The sequence below is a fragment of the Meriones unguiculatus genome, chromosome 3 (genome assembly GCF_030254825.1).
Source record: "Meriones unguiculatus strain TT.TT164.6M chromosome 3, Bangor_MerUng_6.1, whole genome shotgun sequence".
NCBI lineage: Eukaryota > Metazoa > Chordata > Mammalia > Rodentia > Muridae > Meriones > Meriones unguiculatus.
This window is the reverse complement of record NC_083351.1, coordinates 91,152,217-91,174,716: the sequence shown is the minus strand read 5'-3', so window position 1 is coordinate 91,174,716 and position 22,500 is coordinate 91,152,217. Positions and strand designations below refer to the sequence as shown.

The 22,500-nt window shown below is 49.0% G+C and overlaps 1 protein-coding gene across 4 annotated transcripts in view; it reads left to right on the top strand.

The window, feature by feature from the left end:
* Nucleotides 1-17,033: 17,033 nt before the first annotated feature.
* Nucleotides 17,034-22,500, top strand: part of Slc9a3 (solute carrier family 9 member A3) — a 46,599-nt gene continuing 41,132 nt past the window's right edge. For 3 of the 4 annotated variants that reach the window (XM_060380348.1, XM_021631419.2, XM_021631421.2), the window contains exon 1: nucleotides 17,034-17,349. In XM_060380348.1, coding sequence (XP_060236331.1) covers nucleotides 17,148-17,349 — 202 coding nt within the window. In that variant the 5' untranslated portion in view covers nucleotides 17,034-17,147. Of the gene's footprint in view, nucleotides 17,350-18,010; nucleotides 18,086-22,500 lie in introns of those variants that run through there. The other variant, XM_060380349.1, reaches the window with a different exon arrangement.

The window sequence follows — 22,500 nt, the reverse complement described above, 5'->3', positions numbered from 1 at the left end:
TTGAGCGGCCTACAAAGGGTAGACCAGGAGCCACGGGTCTCCTCTGAGCCCTGGACCAGGCTGTTGGGGGTAATTATCACAATTCCATTCACAAGATTCTGTCTCATACTCCCACTCTGTCCTGAGCTACCCACCTTAGAAGCCTTAGGAATGTGAGCATGAGGGAAATGTACTGGCCAGTAGGAGGGTCCTCCCTGCTCTGACTACCTCAGAGGGGCATGTCAGGGTATACTTTGCATTTCTCACAGGGCTACAACAGGAAAATGACTTGTCCCACCTTTAAAAGAATAGCTCAGCCTCCAGGGTTAGAGAGGGAGCAATAGGACTAGCCATAGGCGCCATAAAGCAGTTGTCCAGGGTTTCCTCAAGGACAGGGCACACTGGCTTCTCAGTTAGTTCTCATCTCCAAGAATTTCCATTGTGATGACAACCAGTCAGAGCCACTATCCCTGGACCTTCATGATTAGGGACCTGAAGGAGAACAGCTTTCATGCCTCCAAAACCCTGGCAGTCATGGTGTGCCATGTTCCTTGATTCCTTCCTATGATGGCATAGGTCATCATAGCAGGTCTTTACTTCCACTTCCAGGTTCAGCTTTTCATCTAGATCGCCTAAACTTGGTTCCTTCACAGAGGCACTGTGTTGTATTTCCTCTTTTTTCTCTTCTTGGTCACAGGATCACCCACACTGTGGATGCTCCCACTCTACTCTCTGCACTCTTTCTGTTTATCTCAATGAGACAGCTCCATTGTGTACCACGAGGCCCCACTGTACCTGGAAGGACCCCTCAGTTGTTTTTGTGCCTTCTCTAGGCACCTCACCTCTCCAACAGTCACCCCAGAACCACATTCTCTGTGTTTAGGCCTTCTTCCATGAGTATTCCTGACCTCTGTATCCTCACCAGGTCACTGTATACCTGGCTACGGTCTGCCTACTTTTATTTCAGGGACTTGAGCTTGTTCTTCCATAATCTGATGATTATGTTGACATGCATATGCCCCATTTTGTGTCTTTCCTCCTGAACACACACACACCAGACCCTACACCCACAGACACTCCCATGGCTCTGTGCTCCTGTCTCCTTGCTGGAAGGTTCACCTGGTATCCTGAGCTCAGCTCTCTTGGTCCCTCCTTCCATTCCTGTTGAATCCAACTCCATGGAGTATTCTCATTACAGTAGCATTGCTAAACTGCCCTTTGTATAACTGCTCTGATCTGGGGTCCAAAGAGGTTAACTGAGGGACCTGCCACCGATTTTCAGGCTGAGGACTGCCTAGACTTAGAAAGACATATCACACTTGTGATTGTAAAACAGATCTTCTCCATGGTGGATGGCGGACTCAGGATCACCATTTGAGAATCTGGGTCATCTCCAATCTCAGAAGAACCTTGGGTAGAACCAAGGTGGCCCCGAGACACTCATATTGTTCCCATTGCCTTACCTTTAGCCAACAATGATGCAGACCTCGGTCAGCTCAGAGAATGATGCCTCCTGTGGCCTGTCTTGATACTACTAAAACCCTGGACCTCTAGGCCCCACCCACAGGCATGATACAGCCCAGAAGGGATGTTGGTTAGGGAGTCTGGGCAACAGTGATGGCTTAACTATCCAGAATGAACCTGGCACCGGGCTCAGCTTCTCTTTTGTTACCTGCTTCTCACAGACTGTAGCTATTCAGGAGATAAAGACTCCCACTGTCCTTAACTTGGTCCCAGACCCTCAGCAGGGACAAGCAACAGCCAATATATTCATGTGGGGAGGCAAGGGCAGTGTTGCCCACAGACTTAGGTCTTCTGGATTCTTTATGAAGTGATAAGAAGGCTGGAACACAGTCTCACCTTCTGAGTTCTGTCTGTATTTAACCAGAAATGTGTGTTGCTCTGCAGTATGAAGACAGAGATTTTGTCAAGAAGTTATCTAGATGCAGTTCTGCCTTGATGGGTGCATGTAAAGTCTGCCAGAGAGGCCCAGGCTCTCTGGTTTCCTGTCCCACTCTTCCCTCCTCTTACACATCTGATGCTTTCAACCCAGCACGTTTTCTGGAAGAATACCAGGAGGCTAGGCTAGAAGAGTCGGGTCCTAGTCCTATCATAAGTAACCATATATGACTGACTCTAGGACAAATTACAACAACCTCACAGGCCATCACAGGTCATCACCCTATCCTGGAGACCCTGACTGGCCTGTGCCTAGTCCGTGGGAGAGCCTTCCAACAGAGTGAGCATAATCCAGATTTGCATTCACAGATTTGCTGTGGTACAGCCAGTAGGACTGTGCCATTCACAAAGTGCTTCTCCTTGGGAAGGCTGTGGACATACCCATAGAATCCCCTCCTAGTAATATTGGAAGAAGCTTCACTGGAAGAGAAAAGAAGCCCTAAGATTAAAGATGGGCACCTGATGAGGGCTCAGAGACAGACATGTAGGAACAACCTAACTGCCTTTCAGTGTAATCTCAACCTGTGTCATAGCCTGCCTCTTCAGCGTCTCCGTGAGGCTTCTCTCCCTGCCTGTCCTGGCTGGCACTTTGGAATTTACTATGCTGAGGGCGAAAAAAACTTTTAAGCTGGGTCATGGGTAGCACTGCCTGCATCACATGCTCTTGGAAACTAAAAGCTATGCTTTGATGACCTGGAGGCCTGGTCATAGAAGGCATGGTCTGTGAAGGTAGCGCATTTCCTGGGAATCCCTTCTTGGTAGTCCTTAGCTCTGGACCATCAGGACAGCAGCGGGTGGTCCCTAGCATTAGGCTTCCTCCTCTGGAGTCACCTCTGTTCTAGTGTTCCCAAACTTCCTCAAAGCCAGGAAGTATTTGTCCCTGTACTGGTAATGTTCTTGTCCCCTGGTAGTCCTCTGACTTTGATGCCTAGCATATCTATCCTGAGGATTCCTGGCCTTCATAGTCATACCTGGCAACTGGCTCCTTTCCAGTCAAGGTCACCCTGAGGCTTCCCAGCATGCACTTCCCCACTGAAGTTGTTCAGATCTGCAGTGTGTCTGGGCTCCTGGAAAGGCCCTTGCACAGCCACAACAAGCCACAGTGTTCTGTGGAGCCTATTACACAGCTTACTTCACTTAATTCTTTCTGGGCATTCTGTATTGATCTTCCAGGCTTACTCTTGTAAGTAGCTCACTGTTGTCCTGACCTTCTTGCCACAGACATAACTACTGTCTTTATTATTGTGGATGAAATCATATCATGTCTGGATGAATCCAGAGCAATCTGCAAACTGGGAGCCCAGGAGAGAAACTACTATTTAGAGGAGAGGTTGGTAGGGTCCAAAGGTTAGGGTATACCTCTGAAAGCTGAGACCCTTCAACGAGAAAATGCCCTGAGGCCTGAGAAATACAGAGGCTTCCTTGGTTCCATTGGAAGTGGAAGGCAAGGCAAGAGGTAGAGGGCAGGAGAATTCTTCTCCAGTGGTTAGAGACGGCAGTGTGGAAACCACACACAACCCTGGAAAAACTACATTGGGAGAGTTTATCAAAGAGCATTGGAAGGTGGAGGCTGAATGCTTGAATAGAAAGCAGAGGGGATCACTTGTATCTGGAGTCATGGTAAATAACATAAATGAAGAATTTAAGATGGGTTGAAATTTTTCTTTCCACTGCAACCAGACCCTTTGCAGGCTTAGTGTAGAGACAGTGGCTGGATTAAAGGTAGAGGCTTCTCTACCACGCTGCTCAGCATTGCTCAGAAGTGAAGCATGGGCAGTAACTGAGGACAACTTCATGGGAACGAAGGGAGGAGGATTCTGGTGGGGACCTCGGCCAGCCTGGGAGGCCAAGGACTATGGAGGCAGCTTTCCAGGCTGGTCAGGACTATGGCTCAGGAGGGTAAGAGAGGTCCTAGCCACCACTGAGTGAAAGCTGTGGTTATGGTTGTGGCTAGTGGCATACAGCACCCTGTATCATAAACATTAATTAGCACAAGTTAATATATAATTCCACACCCTTCGGTATCTCATCAATGCCAGAGCTATTGTTCGATAAAGATTTAATGAGAAGGAAAGCTGATAAGAGCCTTCTCTCATTGTGAGATGCCAAGGTCATGAGGGAAGGGAGCCAACTTCTGACCACACACCAGGGGAGGACGTGGCCTTCCCTAGGCCTTGTCCCTCTCCTGTCTGCACCCACCACACTGCTCCCTTCCCCGACTATGGGATTCTTTAGCCCTTTCTCTATTGGAAGCTCCTCTGGGGGTTGCATATTTGGCATTATCTCATATCATTGTCCACTTCAGTTCTCAGGCCTTGGTGAGATGTTCATTTATATAAGCAGCCGCCACAGGGGCCCAGGCTGAAGTCAGGGCCTTCTTGCCTACAGAAGCCCATTTTCTCATCACAGTTATTCAGTTCGTGGGCCAGTAGCTCCCTTCCTGCAGACAGGTTATGGTAGGAATATAGTCTACCATAAACTAGGCTCCTCCCAGCCTGTCCTGAGAGCATGAGAGATGACAGGGTGCCATATTAGATAAATGGAGTGTGGAGAGACCTGGCCGCCAGCAAAGAAGCAGAGGCTCCGGGGCAGGCATTCCTCCCTTTCCAGGGCACAAGGGAATTAATTTCAGGAAAAGGAGCCGATAGGCCTCTTTTCAACTCTGCCCTTCTGTCATGATCATTCTTCCAGTGAAATAATTTTGTGTCGTCCTTGTTCAGGGGGAGTTAGGAAGTTAAAACCTCCTTCCTCAGGAAGGCAGTCAGAGCCCTGGTAGGACTCTCTGAGGCCACTGCTTCCTACATGAGCTGATGTAGAAGGGAAAAGTGGGAAGTTATGTTCAAGCACCAAAATGTAAAAACAAAACAGGCTCATGAGCCCTGATACCACAGAGCTAGTTCCTACCTGATGTCCTTGAGCTGAAGAGGTTGAAGCAGAATTTCTGTCATCTTCCTAGATCGTACATACACCAGCACATATGTGCTGTGACATGCTCTGTTTCAGACAGCTAGTCCTGTGAAGAACAGTTTCCTTGCAGATGCAGCTGAGGATTGGCTCTATGCCCTGCCTTACTTTGTTCCATCTCCCGTGCTCAGGATAGTGGGCCAAGCTGCTGGAGAAGCTGCTGCATGACAGGGCTGACCCCTCACTGGTGTTGGATGCTCTGACATTTGAGCCAGTTGACTGCAGGCATGTTGTGGGTTTCGTGAGCCTAGATTTAGGAACACCTGAGAAGAAATCTAGAAGAAGATGATATTTTATATATTCTATATTCACCAGCCAATCTATACCATAGCTGTCCCAACCTTGGAGCACAGATTACAGCTTGGGGGAACTTGTGGCAGTAATAGAGAAGCAAATCTGCTCTTCAGCAAATGTTTAGTCACTTGGACACCTAGATCCAGAATAAAGTCAGGAAGTCTAAAGAGGCTGTGACCTGTGTATAACTGTCCCGTGCACACCTGGGAGGTCAAGCCTGCACCCAGGCAGCAACGTTACAAAGGTACATGCAGTAGACTGATGATTCTTATTCTTGAATGCCCATAAGCTGCTCAGGGACAATCAGGACTCCTGGATCCTTACCCCATGAGCACCCCATGTAATTCCTCTGACATGCTGACTACTGGTTTGAGGAGCATATGGCAGAGCACTGGTAGCTCTGAGTTGAGGCTCTGTGCTGAGGCTGGGGACAGTGAGCATGGTCTGTGTCTTAGTCATTGTTTTATTTCTGTGAAGAGACACTATGACCAAGGAAACTATCAGAAGACAGAGCATTTAGTTTGGGGCTTACTTACAGTTTCAGAGGTTTAATCCATTATCAAGCATGGCAACATGCACACAGGTGTCAGAGCAAATGCTGAACTCTACAGGCAGAGAAAGAGAGAGAGAGAGAGAGAGAGAGAGAGAGAGAGAGAGAGAGAGAGAGAGAGAGAACCTGGGTTGCTTGGCATGAGATTTTAAAAACCTCAAAGTCTAACACTAGTGACACATTTCCTCCAACAAAGTCACACCTCCTAATCTTTCTAATCCTTTCAAATATTGCCACTTCCTAGTGACTAAGCTTTCAAATATATGAGCTTATGGGAACCATTCTTATTCAAACCACATTTCACTCCTGGCCCCCATAAGTTTGTAGCCATATCACAATGTAAAAATGCATTCAGTCCAACTTCCAAAGTCTCCATTGTTAGAGCTGGAGAGATGGCTCAGTGGTTAAGAGCACTGACTGTTCTTCCAGAGGACCCAGGTTCAAATCCCAGCACCCACATGGCAGTTCACAATTGTCTATAACTCCAAGATCTGACATCCTCACACAGATGCACGTATCAATGCACATAAAAATGAAAATAAATAATTTTTAAAAGTCTCCATTGTCTATCACAGTCTCAAGATTGTTTGAAAGTCCTAAGTCTCTTCTGAGCCTTGAGGCAATCTCTTAACTGTAACCCCCTGGAAAATGAAAATAAAAAACAGATCACATACTTCCACCATACAATGGCACAGACTATGCATTACTATTCTAAAAGGGAGGAAAGGAAGCATAGCGAGGAAATACTGGACCAAAGCAAAACCAGAAACAAAGAAGGCAAACTCCAAATTCTGCATCTTCATGCCTCATGTCAAAGTGCTCTTTGGACTCCGACTCCCTTCAGCTTCGTTGACTGGAACACGCTTGTCTCCCTTGGGCTGGTTTACACCTAGTCTGCGGCTCTCCTTGGCATATATCCCACGACTCTCGCATTTCCAGCATCTTATGATTTTCAACACGACTTAGACTTCACTTTCACAGTTTCATGTAATGACCTTTCTAGGCCTCTTTCTAGACACCCTGTCACACACCTGGCCTCAGCAGTTTTCCTTAGCCATGGAGAGTGAGTCCACAATCCCTTTCTTGTATTTTTGACAAAGCCAGAACTGTGTGGCTGAAGCTGTCAAGTTCTGCTGCCTGATGGGCTGGAACTTTTCCTCTTGTTCAATTACATTTGCACCAGTTTTCTGTTATTGGTGGTTTCCTTCATGGCTTAGGCTTTCCTTTAATTCTTTTTCACAAGTTAGAAGCTTGCTTCTTTTTATTATAGATCTCCATAAGACTGATTACTAGTAACCATATGTATGACACAGCCGATACTAGGCTCTCTTGAAATCTTCTCTGCCGAGGCCATTAATCCAAAACTCTTCAATTTATTCTTGGGAAGATTTTTATGAAGGGAAAAAGCAGCCACTTTCTTTGTTTCTAGACCACTTAGTAATATTTTTTCTCTCCAAAGTCTCTGGAGCTGGGCCATTATAATATACATCACTCTCAGCATTAATGCTTTCCATCCTCCTACTAGAACGATCTATTAAATCCCTGCTTAAAGCATTCAACCACTTTTTTCTAGTCCAAAGTTCCAAATTCTTCCATATTCATCCAGACAAAAGCATGGTCAGGCCTGTCACAGTAATACATATTACATACTGATCTATAGACAGAACAAGAGACCCTGGACACATGCTTCTGAAACCTCAAAGTGCACCCCAGTGATACACTTCCTCCAGTAAAACCACACCACCTAATCCTTCTAATCCTTTCAAATATCGCCACTCCCTGGTGAATAAGCTTTCAAACATATGGGTCTATGGGAGCCACTCATTCAGATCAACACTAACTGTGACCAACCAATGACTAACAGAACATAGCCATCAGAGCTTTGGGATAAATAAACCAATTCATTGTCCTTGTCACCAACTTGTCTGACAGCTTGCCACCCTTGTCTACCAGGGTGAGTGTGTTGTACTGGAGGAGCTCCATTTTAGCCAATCACCCAGAAGACTCATTACCAACAGCCTCTTGTGCCTGTAGAACACTTCCATAGGGTTCACAGTCAGGGTGCCATTTACCCATATTTGCCTTCACTAAGCCTGGAGTCTTGACTTTTTCCTAGAGTAGGTGGCTAAACACTTGTTGATCTCCCAAACAGCAGATATGGCATAAATTTTACAGGCTTTTGGCATGGACAGAATTCTTGAATCTTAGTGAGAATGCCCGAGACATAAGCAGCAGAGGGTGGGCATCAGGGCTGGGTGAGTGCAGGGCGCTGGCTCTGTGACCGAGCACCTCTACATGCCACCAAAACCTTCAGCTTCCTGGCTTTAAAATGGGATTAGGTGTACAACATGAATGCCAGGCCAGCGTGCCTTCATGGTTCCCAAGGGTATCAAATGAAACCCAGGTGAGGGTACATAAGGGGGTGCCAGCTAGAGGCTGTTGTTGTTTTTCTGTGTCTATAATACCAGTCTCTAAATAGGGAAACTCATAGACAGAACAATGGGTGCATTCATGTGCAGACAAGCACAAAGGGCCATCCACGTGGCCTACTACAGGGGCCCACAGCAGCCAGTGCCGTGGGAGAGAAGGAGCACCAGTGGGTGTTCAGCTGGAGGAGTGTACATTCCTTCCCAGCAGTCCCTTATCTCTTGCACAGTCAGGACACCCTGTCTGTGCCCCTGACAGATGCTGAGGAGGGACCCTGAGAGACATCCTTATCAGGGAGATACTGTTGAAGTAGAGTGCAACACACCTCAATTCAGCTGGAACCAGAATCCATGAGACATGTGTTCAGACGCTCTGACACTAGGGCAGTACAGATAGGGTAGGAGCAATGTGTCAGCTTGCATCTAAAGCTGCCAAAAGGTCACTTCACTCAGGGAGGGGAACATACCCCACACCCACGTCCAAGGAAAACACCCTTGTTTTTACAAGCTGAAATAGCGGAAGCATGAGATTGATCTTCGAAAATATTATTCCTGAAATATAAACTCGCAGCTGGTGTTCCTGGCAGCAAGACTTCAAATCTGCTCTCTGGTACCCCTCTCCCTCAGTTTAAGCTGCCAGGGAAGGCATTTCTGAATGATGTCTTACCCTGCAGATCTTGAAAGAGGGCTCTTCCTCCTCTCACCCCAGGCTCCTCTTGCTCAGGTGGGCTGTCCAGGTGGGGAGAGGCTCCCACACCCTCTCCAGGGCCACTAAATGGTGACTCAGATGGTGCTGGCGGCCTAATCCTCTCTCGGGATTACTCTCCATAAACCCACAGCTCCTGGTTCTGGGAAGAAGTCAGGGTTTATGCCCAGCACGACCATGTCTCCTTTACAACCCAATTGACCTAAGCCCAGGCAGGGCTGGTCCAGGACAGCCTGTACCCACCTGGGGTGAGAGTATGGCCAAGTTCCTCCTGCAAGGTCTCAGGTGGGCCTGGGTGGGGCTGCAGAGTTGCACACATGATGGAATAGGTCCCCTTCTGGTGGAGAAAGAAGAGGGGACTGGGGTGAAGAGGGACTCAGGAAGGGCCAGCTCTAGCCTGGGCTGTGTACATCCCACAGAGTTCCCAGGCCCAGCTGCATAGGGAATGCTGGCTGGCAGCCCACTTGCTGTCCCCCGGAATGATTGGCTCAGTGGGCATTCCTCTCCTTTCCCTGCTTGAGTTGGGCTAGTATGCGGAGTCCCACATCTATAATCCCTGAATGTGATGACAGATTTAAGAGAAGAGTCTGTGGGCTTGGAGGAGCCAGGGGGTCCTCATGTGCTAGGACACGGAGTCCTGCCCCATAAACTATTCTGTGCCACCAGGGTCTGGCATGAGTAACATTCCAATCTGAAAGGCTAATGTGCAAATGAGTCGTGTTCTGGCCTCTGCCTGGGAATTCCCCATCCCTCCAACATTCCTTGCTGAAAATTTCCACCCTCTGCTGAGCAATTTTGATATGCCCTGCTTTCAGGGGTTAGCACTACTTTTGGTTTTGATGATGCCTTTTCTCTTCCCTGGACAGTGGTGTCCAGGGACATGAGGCCTGGGGTTTCTCCTGAGGCTCTTTGTCTGCTGTCTTCTGTTAGGTCTTTGGAGTGCAGACCTGGGTCAGAGACTGTTATTAAAAGGCCCTAATTCCTTTTCTGGTACTCAAGCCAGGTATGCAGCCAGATTCCTTCCTATTCTGATAATTCCGGGCTTGGTGGGCAACCAATGGATTGATGTGGCTCCCACCAATCCAGATCAACCCATGAAAGTGACCTGACCGGGGCTGCATTTTCCATACCCTCTGCAGTCAGTCCCTACCTGAGCTTCTGATGGAGAAGTTTATCCACCCTGCTCCTGGAGGTGGCCATGTCTCACCTTCCAGAGGGTAAGAAGGGTTGTTATCACTCCAACAAGCCTTCCTAGTACCTGGGGCAGATGTCCAACTGGGGGCTTGCTTTAACTTCTGGATTTATAACACCGTGTGATGTGGAAGCCTGCAGACAGACTTTAGCCTCTGCTGGTACTCAAGAATGTCACTGGTGACAAATGCATTACCATTTCTACGACATGCTATTGGGACCTCTGGACATGTTCCTATAAACAAAAGTTTCATTCATCAGGGAAATCCCATGTATTCTTAAAAAAGCCTATTAGCAGTGATTCTGCAAACAAAGCTGTGTCTGCTCGTCATGAATAGAGCTCATCCCAACAGCCGGGGTCCCTTGCTGGGCCCAAAGGGTGGAATTTCTTCAAATGCACAATGCTCCTAAGGCAGTGCCACCCTAAATCCTTCGGCATACACCATATCAGACATAGACAAAGTCCAGCAGCCTTCTTCTTTTGGGCCTATTGTCATCCAACTTTTCAAGGCTTAAGACCATTGATCTCTAGACAAGGCGGGGGCCCTTAACAGCTGGGACAGCTGCACTTCTCAGGCTCAAGGGGACCTGGCCGTTTTCCAGCACCCTAAGCTGTTCCCTTCTCTGGAGCTTTCTCCTTGACTGATAGGGGAGCTGTATGTTGTTGCTATTCTGGAAGGTCTGGAGTACAGGTAGTGGGCTGGCCCTGCCTGCGGTGGGTCCCGGTTATGTTGTCAGGGATCTTCAAGGGGCACAATGCAAGTGCAAGAAGGTTGCTGCTCACAAAACTAAGACACAGACACATGGAGCAACTGATGGATAAAATCAAGTCTTGTCCAAGACAGGTAGGATCTGAGTCCAGCCAGGTTCAGAGTACTCTTCTCTGTCACACTGCACACAGTCTGGTATTCAAGAGGAAACCCCATGCAGGCATTGTAGTTAAGGACGCCTCATTTTACAGAGGAGAATAGGAAAATCAGGAGGGAGGGACATTCCTGTAATACCCCTCCCCTGAGACACCAGGACACTGTCCTCAGTCTGTGCCCACCAGCTACACTCGTTTACAGCTGTTTCTAGGGGCTCTGAAGACCACAAGGCTTCTGGGGTCTCAGCCAAGCTTACCGCTGAAAGAACGGCCATGTCTTCACTGTGACTAGTGACCCCCCGGGAAATGCAAGAAAATTATCAGGTTATGATCCCTGGAATGAAGCAGATGCACAAGCCCAGCCTGCAAGATTGGCCTACATCTGGCTGGACACACTCCAAAGATCCTGAGAGACCTAGAGGGAAGTTGAAGGACAATGTCTAGATGATCACCCAAGTGTGTGTGACCTGAGGGACATCAGTTCCCACCAGATTCCGTGTGAAAAAGAAGAGGGAGCACAGCAGTGCAGAGAGGAGAGCCAGCCCAGATGGTTGAAGGTGGACATTTGGCCTCTTGCAAACATCTAAGTGTGCCCACACCAACCAAACCTAAGCTGAGGTCACTAGGCTGTATAATCTATGACCACATTATGGAAAATTGTGCCTGCATGATGGTGATTTGCCTGAGACTTCTTCAGAATTTGGAGTATTCCCTTCCCTACTCTCAAAGTGCAGTTTTTAGAGCAGGAGACTGAGCTCAAAGACCAGGATGCAGAGAGGGCTGAAGGTACCTGCCATGTCCCCTGCTCTCAAGCTTCTCCTGCTACGTGGAGTCCCCAGTTTATCTTCTAGTTGTCAGGTTAGAGGAATTTTTTTTTTTCAGTTTGCAAGTTGTCCTGCCTGCCTGTCCAGCTTAGCCACAGCCTGCTGAGTTTTTCATCTACTGAATGCAGTTTGGTGGCTTTGTGTCCCAGTTCAGTCCACAACACATTTTAGGCCTTGTTCTTTCCCACAGCAGTTTGTCTGGGGACAGCCGGACACCCCGCCACTTGAGGTCAGCGTGGGAAATAGGGGTCCCAGGTCCATGTAGTCCTTTTCTATAAGGCCCTCAGTCTTGGCTGTACCACGGGGCCTATGCAGGAACTGTGGGGCTGTCAATAGAGGACCAGACAGGTGGGGACCCAGCCCAGGGATGGGAGGGTAAAAGGGGGACTTAATAATATCCACATACTAGGACACCAAATGTGGTCCTCTGGGAATCAGATCTAGCAAGGAAGAGAGCTGAAAAATTCCACCAAGTAGATCAAGAACTGGGAAACTTCCCCAGGAAAGATGGTGCCTCACAGAGTGTGAGTCAGGGTGACACGTGACAACTAGAAGATGAACAGGTGACAGGAAGAGCAGGGCAGGGTTAGGGGCTGGGAAAGTTGTGGTCCTGAGACCCTATTGCCTCTAACCCTCACTTCAGAATGTAATGCACTAGGCTCCTGTCTGCAACCATAGCAGAGTAATAGTGTCAGGGCCTGGCTCTCTTCCATGGGGTGGGTCTTGGGTTGGGCCAGGCATTGGCTGGACATTCCCTGAATCTCTCATCTATCTGCTCTATCTTTGTCTCTGCAGGTCTTGCAGGCAGGGTAAGTTTTGGATTGGAGTTTTTTGTGGGTGGGTTGGTGTTCTCCTCCCTTCACTAGGAGTCTTGTCTAGTAGAGGGTGTCCTCTTCAGTCTCCATAGCCTCTGCTACTAGGAGTCTCAGCTAGAGTCCCCCTCATAGCCTCCCAGAGGTCTACCTTGACTTAGGTCTCCAGCTTGTCACAGAGATGTCCCTACCCACAGTTTCTCTTTTCTCTGTAGGCCCTCTGTCCTCCCGGCCCCTGCTCTCCCCAGGTCTGATATCCACCCTTATTTCTCTGTACTCCCTCTCCTACCTTGTTCCCTCTTGTCAGCCACTACTTCTGTCTATTCTGTTTCCCCTTCTGAGTGAGATTTAAGTATCCTCCCTTGGGCCCTCCTCCTTATTTATCTTATTTGGGTCTGTGAATTACAGTATGTGCTATCTGGCTAAAATCTGCTTATAAGTGAATACATGCCAAGGGTGTCCTTCTAGGTTTGTGTTACCTCACTCAGGATGATCTTATCTAGTTCCATCTATTTTCCCTTATTTTTAATGGCTGAATAGTATTCCTTTGTGTAATTATATCAGTTTCTTTATCCATTCTTCAGTTAAGGGACATTTGGGTTGGGAAGAGGACAAAATCAGTCCTCAAGCCATTTGATAAGCTGGAGTGGGTGGGTAGGGGGTGCCCCTTTTCTGAGGAATAGGGGATAGGGAAAGAGGGTGGGACTGGGAAGAGAGAAGGGAGGGGACTATGACTGAGATGTAAAGTGAATTAATTAATTAATCAATTAGAAAAGAATGCAATGCAGCAGAGCCAGAGCAGCCTCTGGCCTCAGCTCAGCCCACTGAGAGCCGTCTGGGATTGGCAGCACAACAAATACGCCATTTCCCTATAGTGGCTTTGCTGCTGGCTTAGGTGTGCCCAGCCCAAGCAGCTCCCATGTTTCCCAGGAGCCAGAGACACAGTGATAGTGGCCTGCCCATCTGCCACGTGGGATGAGACCCGGGCTTACCTGGCACAGTCGGGAGCAGAATACAGGCCAAGTGTCCAAAGGGACTCTCCTGCAAGTTCCAGGCTGGGCAAAGGCCCAGGCCTGAGCAGGGAGTGTCAAAGGCACTAACAGGCAGACATAAAACACGATGCTCATTTGTTTTTGAGAAATGCAATCTTCAATTGTATACTAGCAACCAAGGAGAAAAAAAAGTAATAATAACTCTGCCTTGAGCGGAGATTTTGGTTTTGGTTTCTGGAAGAGTTCCCAGGTGGACCTCTTCGAACTCTGCTTGGTACCCCATGGGCGACTTCAATACACAGCCCAAGAAAGAAGGGCAGGGCAGCTCTGTAATGAGCTCGCCTGTCCCCAGGCACAGCTAGTGCTGTCACCACTCATACTGTTTTCTAAATGTGGGTGCCCTGGCCTGGCGAGATGGCATGAGCTTTCTAAAACCAGAGGCTTGCAGAAGAAAACTGCCACAAGAGCTGCCTGCAACCTGGCCCCGGTCCACTGATGAGCTACAACACCACATACCTATCATGACAACTTCTGCCATGGCTGGTGTCCATGACCACTGCTTCACTCCTTTCCATCACCAGAGTGTGGGAACACTCACTGCTGGAGCCTTCTAGCAAGCCTGGGGGCATGTGTAACTTAATTCTCAAATGCCTACAGACCCTGCCACACAGCCAAGCTCCCACCTGAGTAATGAGTAGTGGGTTATGGGGTGCCTTGCTTTTGTCTGTGACACTGCAGGGGTTCTTTGCATTCTCTCCCCAATTAGACATGTTTCACCTTGTCTTAGGAGGTGTGCAGTGTAAGGGGCACACCACATTAACAGGCATGGACGGCCTCAGTGTTCAGCTTGAGTTTTCATATGTACATTGCAATGTTATTCAGCTTCATTTGAATTGCCTGGGCTCCTGGCTGCCTCAGGTTAGGCAGGTACAGATAAAATCCTTGGAAGGCCATTGGACATCATGGACATACTCTTGTCATGTGGTCTGACCTTCCGTGTGTAATACAAGGGCAGCATCCAGAAAGTACGCCCACCTGAGGCTTTACCCAGGAGCATCTGAACTAGAAACAACACTGTTCTCCTTCTCCTAGCCTTCCTCTGAGACAGAAGGCTGGGAATGTGACTGGGAACAGCAGTTTCAGGTTGACAATATGAACTGGGAGCAATTCCAGCAACTCACTATACAATAATGCAAGTCTGATGGCCAATTACAGAGTTATGATGCCCTGTTCTGTGCCAGGCCCTGTGATTGGCTCGTTCCAACCACCCATCCTCTGCCTCAACACTCATCACCCAACAACCCAACCCTGCCACCTTGTCATGCAAGCCAACACCCATCAGCATAAAATAGAGAGACAAAAATAAAGCCACTCAGCTCAGTACTTCCCTCCTGGGAGCCCTGACCTCTAGGCTTAGATGCTAAAAGGTAACCCCACCTGTCCTGGGTCCAACCACCAATCCCTTGTTCAGTTAACCTCCCATCCCTTTCAGTATTTCATACATGCTGCTAGGCACTATTCCAAGTCCCGGAGATCAGTCATGCTCCCGCTATAGCCCCTCACTTACAAAGCACACATTCCACAGAGGACAGCCCAGGGAAGTACAGCCTAGTGGCTGGTGACTGAGCTAAGCTGAGGCGCAGAGCTGTCAGGAAGTCAGGAGCTCAGTATCAAAACACTAGACACGAGATCTAGACCTCAGGGAGGTGAGCGTGGGAATGTCTGGAGTCTCAGAGAAGGGTGTTGCCGGTCTGGGCAAACGGAGCAGGGGTTACCCGCGAGGGACTGTGGTCTGAAGATGGATTGAATCCAGGGAGAATTGGATCGATCTTCTGGGTTGGGTAAGGAGGTCCTAAAGCTGAAGAGTATCTATCCAAGAGCTTTCAAAGCTTGAGTGAGGTTGGAAGAGGAGCTGCCAGAGACTGTGGTTGAAAGGTAAGTTTGGAAAGCAGAAAGGGCCTAGAAAGTCAGCTCTTACGGGGAGCTAAGATGCACAAGTGAATACCTAGATTGCAACCCCCACTGAGGAGAAATTCTAACACCGATGGGCATTGATGACAATGAAGTGAGCTCTGTGTTTACAGGCCTAGGTAAGAACTGCTGTTACAGAAAGGGGAGACTCCCAGACCACAATATGCAGGGCTTAGGAGCTGATGAGGCCTGAATTGTGGTGTTACAGAGTGTGGACTGGTTGGCAACACTGGCTGCAGACACAGCACCTGTAGCTGAAGAGCGGTCTACACAGGTGGATTTGGGCTTCTTGACTGTGACACAGAAAGAATTTCAGAGGAGGTCAGTGTGAAGCAAAGCTGGAGTGTATAGAAAGATTGTAACAGATTTAGGCATAGGGGTTAACCAAAAAAGGTACCCAAGGGAAAGGACATTATGAGTATGTGTGTATGGGCATCTCTTAAAGTGTCTTTACAGTTACATCTTAAAGGGCTGCTGAGTTTTTCTTTTTCCCTAAATTCGATGGTAGGGTAGGTTTTAGGGTACACTAAATAGGATTACTGCTGATAAGGTGAAACCTTGGATCACAAAGATTGTGCAAGGGGGTTAAGACATGGCTTTTTGTTGTGTTTGTTTGAGTCAGGGTCTCATATATCCCAAACCGGCCTTAAATTTGCTTACACAGCCAAGGCTTGCTTTGAATTCCTTCCTCCACCTCCCAAATGTTGATGTAACAGCCAGGATCACCACCCCAGCTATGATAATTTTTTTTTGTTTTTGTCTTTTCTATAAACAAAATTTATAGTCTTATTTGTGAGATTCCCAGAAAATTGCAGGCTTATATCTGGGAAAGGGATTAAAGTCATATACGCTTAGGCATTAAACGTGGTTCACTGCCATTTTAACATTAAAGATTTTCCATATAAAAGGATACTGTACGTATGCAAAGTTCACGGCCGTTTTTAATTGTGATAGAATTCTTGACTCTCACTTAGCCAGAGGCTTGCGGATACTCTGAAATGAGAAGTCCCTTTCCTGTCCTATGTCCCCTTAATTTTCTCTTTCTATAACGCCTCATGTTTACTTGGATGACCAGGTGGCTACCCAGGACTCCTCTCACTGGAGAGGAGCCTTGCTGCGTGTAGGTAAAGGGGTGCGGCAGACCATCTGGTTCACTGAGGGGGCCACGGTGGGAGAAGTAGGTCCCACTGGCAGTGACACGTCTCGCGCTGCGTCCCGCTGTGAGGGAAGCGGCTGCTTGTGGACGGGGTACCGCTCGACCTTGGGGGCGAGCCACCTCGAGGACCTCGAAATCCACAGGTCCTGGCAGCTGTTTCAGGAGCCGAGGCACCCAGGGAGCCCAGACGTCCAAGCAGGGGGCCAACCAACTAGGTGGGCGTGAGCAGGGCAGTCCGGGAGCGCCTCTAACGCAGCACTGTTTGCGTTCACGTGTGCGCAGCGGGGGCGGGAAGGCCCCGCCCTGGCGCGGGAGGGGGCAGCGGGATTAAAGGCCACCCGGGCCGGCCAGGGGACCTGACGGCTGCCAGCTCCGAGATCGCGCAGAGGGCTGCGACAGAGAGCGCAGCGGACACTCACCAAGGTATGCGTTTAGGCTCCCAGAGCTGAGAGGCGGCGATGTGGCACCAGGCTCTGGGACCAGGCTGGAAGCCGCTGCTGTTGCTGGCGCTGGTGCTGACCAGCCTGCGAGGGGCAAGAGGCTTTGAGGAGGAACCGAGCGAAGGTGGGAGCTTCCAGGTGGTCACGTTCAAATGGCACCACGTCCAGGACCCGTACATCATCGCGCTTTGGATCCTCGTGGCCAGCTTGGCCAAAATCGGTAAGCAGGCGGTGGTTTGGGGGATCACGGTATCCTGTGACTGAGTCATAGCCATGCCCTTAGAGTCTGTACCACCTGCCTTTGCCCTTTCTATCCCCTCTGGGGAAGAGAAGGAGTTGGTGCAGGGAGCTGGTTGGAGAAGCGGACGTACCAGCTAACCCAGAGGCACCACACTCCATCCTACAGGATGGGCATTGCCCCACCATCTAGCTCATGGCCCTATTGTGCCCAAATCCTTCTCTGGATGCTACCCTTCTTGGTACCTTGGGACTTGATATTGCACTGAGAAAACTTACTTGTAAGTGAAGTCTGGGTCCAGAGTAGTCAAACAAACAAACAAACAAACAAACAAATGTTACTTATGACTAAATCCAGGGAAACTCATGACCCCTTGTCTGGAGGGAGGATGGTCCTCCTCTCAGATGGTTCAGTGAATCTGGGAGGTAGAACTGAAGGAGCTCCTGCCAAGGTGAGAGGAAGGTCAGACCTCTTACAAGTTCTAAGAGGATCACAGCTTCATTATCTTTCTGGAGGTACTGGGAATGTGGTCCCTGAGGAGTTCACTAGATACCTATTCCGGAAGAGCAAGAGCAGATGCAAGAGATCCCTAGCCTGCAATTTCCCTTAAGGTTCTGGACTAGAAAAGACAGAAGGGGGCATGCCTCTTTATCAGGATAGGGGAGGGCCGAGCTATGGAGACAACATTTGGAGAGCTCAGACTCAGAATGCCTGGTTGGTAAGCTTCTTTCTCTTTCTCTTCTTCCTCTCCTCCTCCTCCTTTTATTCTTTTCTTTTCTTCTTTCTTTCTTTCTTTCTTTCTTTCTTTCTTTCTTTCTTTCTTTCTTTCTCTCTCTCTCTCTCTCTCTCTCTTTCTTTCTTTCTTTCTTTTCCTTCTTCTTCTTCTTCTTCTTCTTCTTCTTCTTCTTCTTCTTCTTCTTCTTCTTCTTCTTTTGTACTTCCTGCTGCCTCCTCCTTCCATTCAGTTAGATTGTGGATCTGGTACTGGGTTCTCCTTGTGTATGTTGTCTGACAGAGTGTTTCAATAAGGTTTACGTTGCTGTGACTAGACAGTACTGACTTCTTCATACAGAGTACTCAGGAAGGGCCAGGGAGGTTGGAAGGATGCCCTTTCATCACGCTCACCTGCTTCTCCATGGGCTGCAGCATCCCAGAATATGAAGTGAGTGTGTGCCTTCTGTGTTGTCTAGGTGCTTTTCTCTGTACCCCTGGAGCTTACCATCTCATCTCAACAGCAGCCAGGTTTCTCTGCCATTCTCTGTGCTGGACAGCACACTGACTAAGGGCAGCCAGATCCCTAAGGGCTATAGTTCTGCAGGTCCCCAGGGCCCTTGCACTGGCTGCAAAAAGTCAGTAGCAACTTTCACCAATATTAGTGAAGAGGATCATCAGTGGACAGGCAGCTCTTCAGAAGGACCTCTCCATTTTAAGTAGTTTAGTGGGCCCAGATGCTCCTTGTCATTCAACTTTACCCCACCCCTGACTTCTAGAACTTATGGGGATGATCCTTCCCAGGTCCTTCCCAGGGCCTCCTGGTGGCTGAGTGGCTCTTACTGACCCAAGTACCTCCACCAGATCCTGCTTTGTCCCCCAAATTCCTTCCCTGATTAAGCCTGCAGAACTTGGCCATGTTGGTCCTCTCCCTGCTAGTCATCAGCATGTTCACCTAAGACCTGACACTTTTACCCTGGAGGTTCCTCAAGTATGGCTGTATTTCAGGCATCACAGCAGATATCTCCCCACCTTTGAGGACCAAAGCTGCTGTCCCTCAATTCCATCCCTTTCAGCCCCAACAATAGGCAATCACATCAAATCTTCACTGGTCTAGCTCTTGAGGCAGATTTGCTCTAATCGGGCAAATCTGCCTCAAGCAGGCACCCATTGTCCACCCTGAAGACTCAATACAGACACAAGAAGGGAGAGAAGCTGAGAGAAGCAACCTGCAGGTTCAGCTCTGCCCTTCCTGGTTCTAAGAACCACTGTCTTGGTAGCATGGACTCCCATACCCAGCCTTTGCCTTACAACTCTTTCCTCAGCTGTGAACTCTGAATTTTTTCAGATCCCTGTTGACCTTGACCTGTCTTTCAGAAGCCTCCCAGACTCCCTTCCTTTACAATCAGCTTCAGATGTGCTATCACAGATCCTCGTGCATAACTCTGTGGGCACATAGCTGATACATGTGTAAATTCAGGTAGTGTAGCTAAATCTACCACATCGTCAATATAAGGATGTGGCTTTCACTGGTTAATCCCTAGTTACTTAAAAAAATGTTTAGGACTGTCCACACTACTTCATCCTCAAGTTGTACAGGAACTGCCTTCCAGGAGAAGATGGGAAGGTCTTATGCTGAAGGGATTCACATTTTCTTCTGATTGTTTCTAACCCCAGCCCAACCTTGTGATTTGGAGGGTGTAACTCTTCCCAGCAGTTTTGACCCAGCTAGGGAGAAAGACACAGACCCTGGAACATAAGTAATGTAAGTATTACAGTTGGGGACTGAGGAAGGCCAAGGGCAGGGATATCAAGGCCAGGATGCCTGTCTACAGGGGCAGGGTTGGTAGGCTGAAAGGTCTGATTGTCTGTGGTGGAAGGCTAGAGTCCACTCAAGGTGGGTGAGGTGCCCCCTTCTGTGTCCACACACTGCCATTTGGGAGTCTCAGCCTCCCAAATGGTGGTGGGAATCAAAGCTGGGTAGGTGCTAGGCTACAAGGGCCCACATCAGGACACGGGCAGAACTAGGTGTCAGACTCCACCCAGGGTGGCCCCACACAGCTTCAGAAGCATGTAGTAGGAAGTTGTTGAGGCTAGGGAAAAGCAGAGGCAGGAGTCTGAAGGGATTCCAGGGGAGTTGGTGGAGAGGTTGAAGGGAGACTAGAAGTGGCCAAGAGCGGGTGAGAGGAGGCAAGGGGGGAACCTGTGGAAAAGAAACCGAAAAGAAACTAGGATTGGCTGAGGCAATGCTAGGGGAAGACGGAAGGGATTTCTATGCAGGCCTTAGAGGACTTTGGTCCTTGCTGAATTTGTGTAGAGGGTGGGCCTCAGTCATGACTGACCTCTCAGACCACTGCTTTGGTTGAAGACAGGGTTCAAGACCAGAGAGGCTGTGCTGAGAACAGTCAGCCTCGGGGCTTCAGGAAGGTGAGGAAGTTGCCCAGACTTGCTGGAAAGAAGAGCTCTGGAAGGAGGGCTATTAGCACACAGCTTTTGGGTCCTTGCCACTGTGCTGGGAGCAGCTGCAGCCTCTGTAGTACAGATCTCACCTCACGGTCCCTGAGCCTCAAAGCATAGCACCCAAACCTTCTGTCTCAAGCCAGAGAGGGAACTAGGAGTTGATGGAGGAGACTGGGAAAAGTAGAGGAGGAGGTCATTGTAGAGGACAAAACGTCCAGAGGAGCTCAGTGAAGGGGATCGAGACAGTAACAGTGACCAACCCTGAGCTGAATCCCATCAGTATGGAATCAGTAACCCCTCAGACCAGAGCAGAATGGCATGGGGACTATACTGGTCAGTGAGACAGAGGCACTGAAAGGGAGACAGTCTAGGGGCAGGCCATGGAGCAGAGCTCATGCGGCTGAGAGGATTCTCTAGAATCTGCTGGGAGGCATTGAAGTATACCTTCAGTCTTATTTTTGGAAACTGACCCTGGGCAGTTGCTTGAGCTGTAAAATCATGCACTGTTTTGAAGCTGAAGCACCCTGAGGAAAGACAGCAAAGGTTAGGAAGGGTTGAGCATCGCAGAGATAAGCTCTGACTAGCTCAGCCTGTTCATACAGATGGCTAGGCCACCCTGCCCCTTCTGCTGCTTTCTAGGATTCTCGTCCTGTGAAACCCCACTGTGGGGCACAGGTACTCCACCAGCCCTCTACAAACTGCTCACCATAACGAGCCAGACTGCTACAGTATATCTCTGGGCCCTGATACCCTCACATTCAGGTGACTTCAAGTCAGGTCATGGCTGTGGAATTCTGATCTATCCCTGTCATGTGCCGGAACTCTCCTTTCAGTTTCCTTGAACAAGAGCCTGAGGTTCGGGTGCTTTAAAGTTAGGGTTCCCATGGATGTGTATACCTCAAGAGTCTCATGGGGTCCTAGTGTAGTTGAATGAGCCTGCCCAGGTAAGGATCACCTCAGCTGTCCTTTCTCCACCCAGCCCCAGGGTTTGGAGCTCCCCTTAGAGAATGGCTTTTTATCTTTTCTATGCTAGGATATAGTTGCCCCTAGGATCACTGTGCCAAGCTGCTAGGGCTCAGGGCACCATGTGTCAGGGTGCCACATCTCAGTGTTGAGGCTGAGATGGGTGTGGTTTCTCTGACCAGTGTGGACAGCGGGGAGTCCTTGTTCACGCTCCTGGATACCTCCTACCAAGAGGAGCTAAGCAAGCCCCAGCAGATAGCCTGAGCTGCATTCTACCCTGCTGTCCCTCACGCCCCTAACTCTCCCTTCTCCTCTCAGCACTCCTCTCTTTCTGCTCTTCTCTAGGCTTTACTTTCTTCAGGTCTCCAGCCAGGTATATGAACGGGTAAGAACTGCGAGTTTAGGATGTGCCCCAGTTCTTCCTAACCTCATCCGCCTTGAGGAGTCATGGCCAGTACAGTGGAATGTCACGGGAGGGACAGTGAGTGACAAGAAGAAATAAGGTGAGGGCTGCCAGTGAGTGTCTCATGGCTCTGAGATGGGTGCCAGCTGAGTTCCAGCTATGTCCTTCTCCCAGGTCCAGCCCAGAATCTATCTCCCTCATGCCCAGCCTTATCCTTTCACACCTGTCTTCCTACTACCCCACCTCTTTCTAGCTTAGAAATCCCTAAGCTACCCCAGCTCTTGGGGATACCTTCCCTATCTCCAAGCTCTTTTTTTCTCAAGCAAGCATGCAATCTTGCTCTTGTTAAAGTCTCTTGTGGCTTTTCTGTCTGTAACTAGCAAGGCTTCTGGGAGGGAATGCATGTGAGCTTAGGCATGAACAGCTGCTAGCATACACGGATATGTACATGCATAGATGGATAAATAATATGTGGATAAACCTGGTGGCCTCCTCCCTTCAGCTCCCAGCACCACTCTGGTCCTGAGTCCAAGGAAGAGATTCCTAAGTTCTTAGCCAAATTCTTCCCCAAACTGTCACCTGGTTTTCTGTGCACA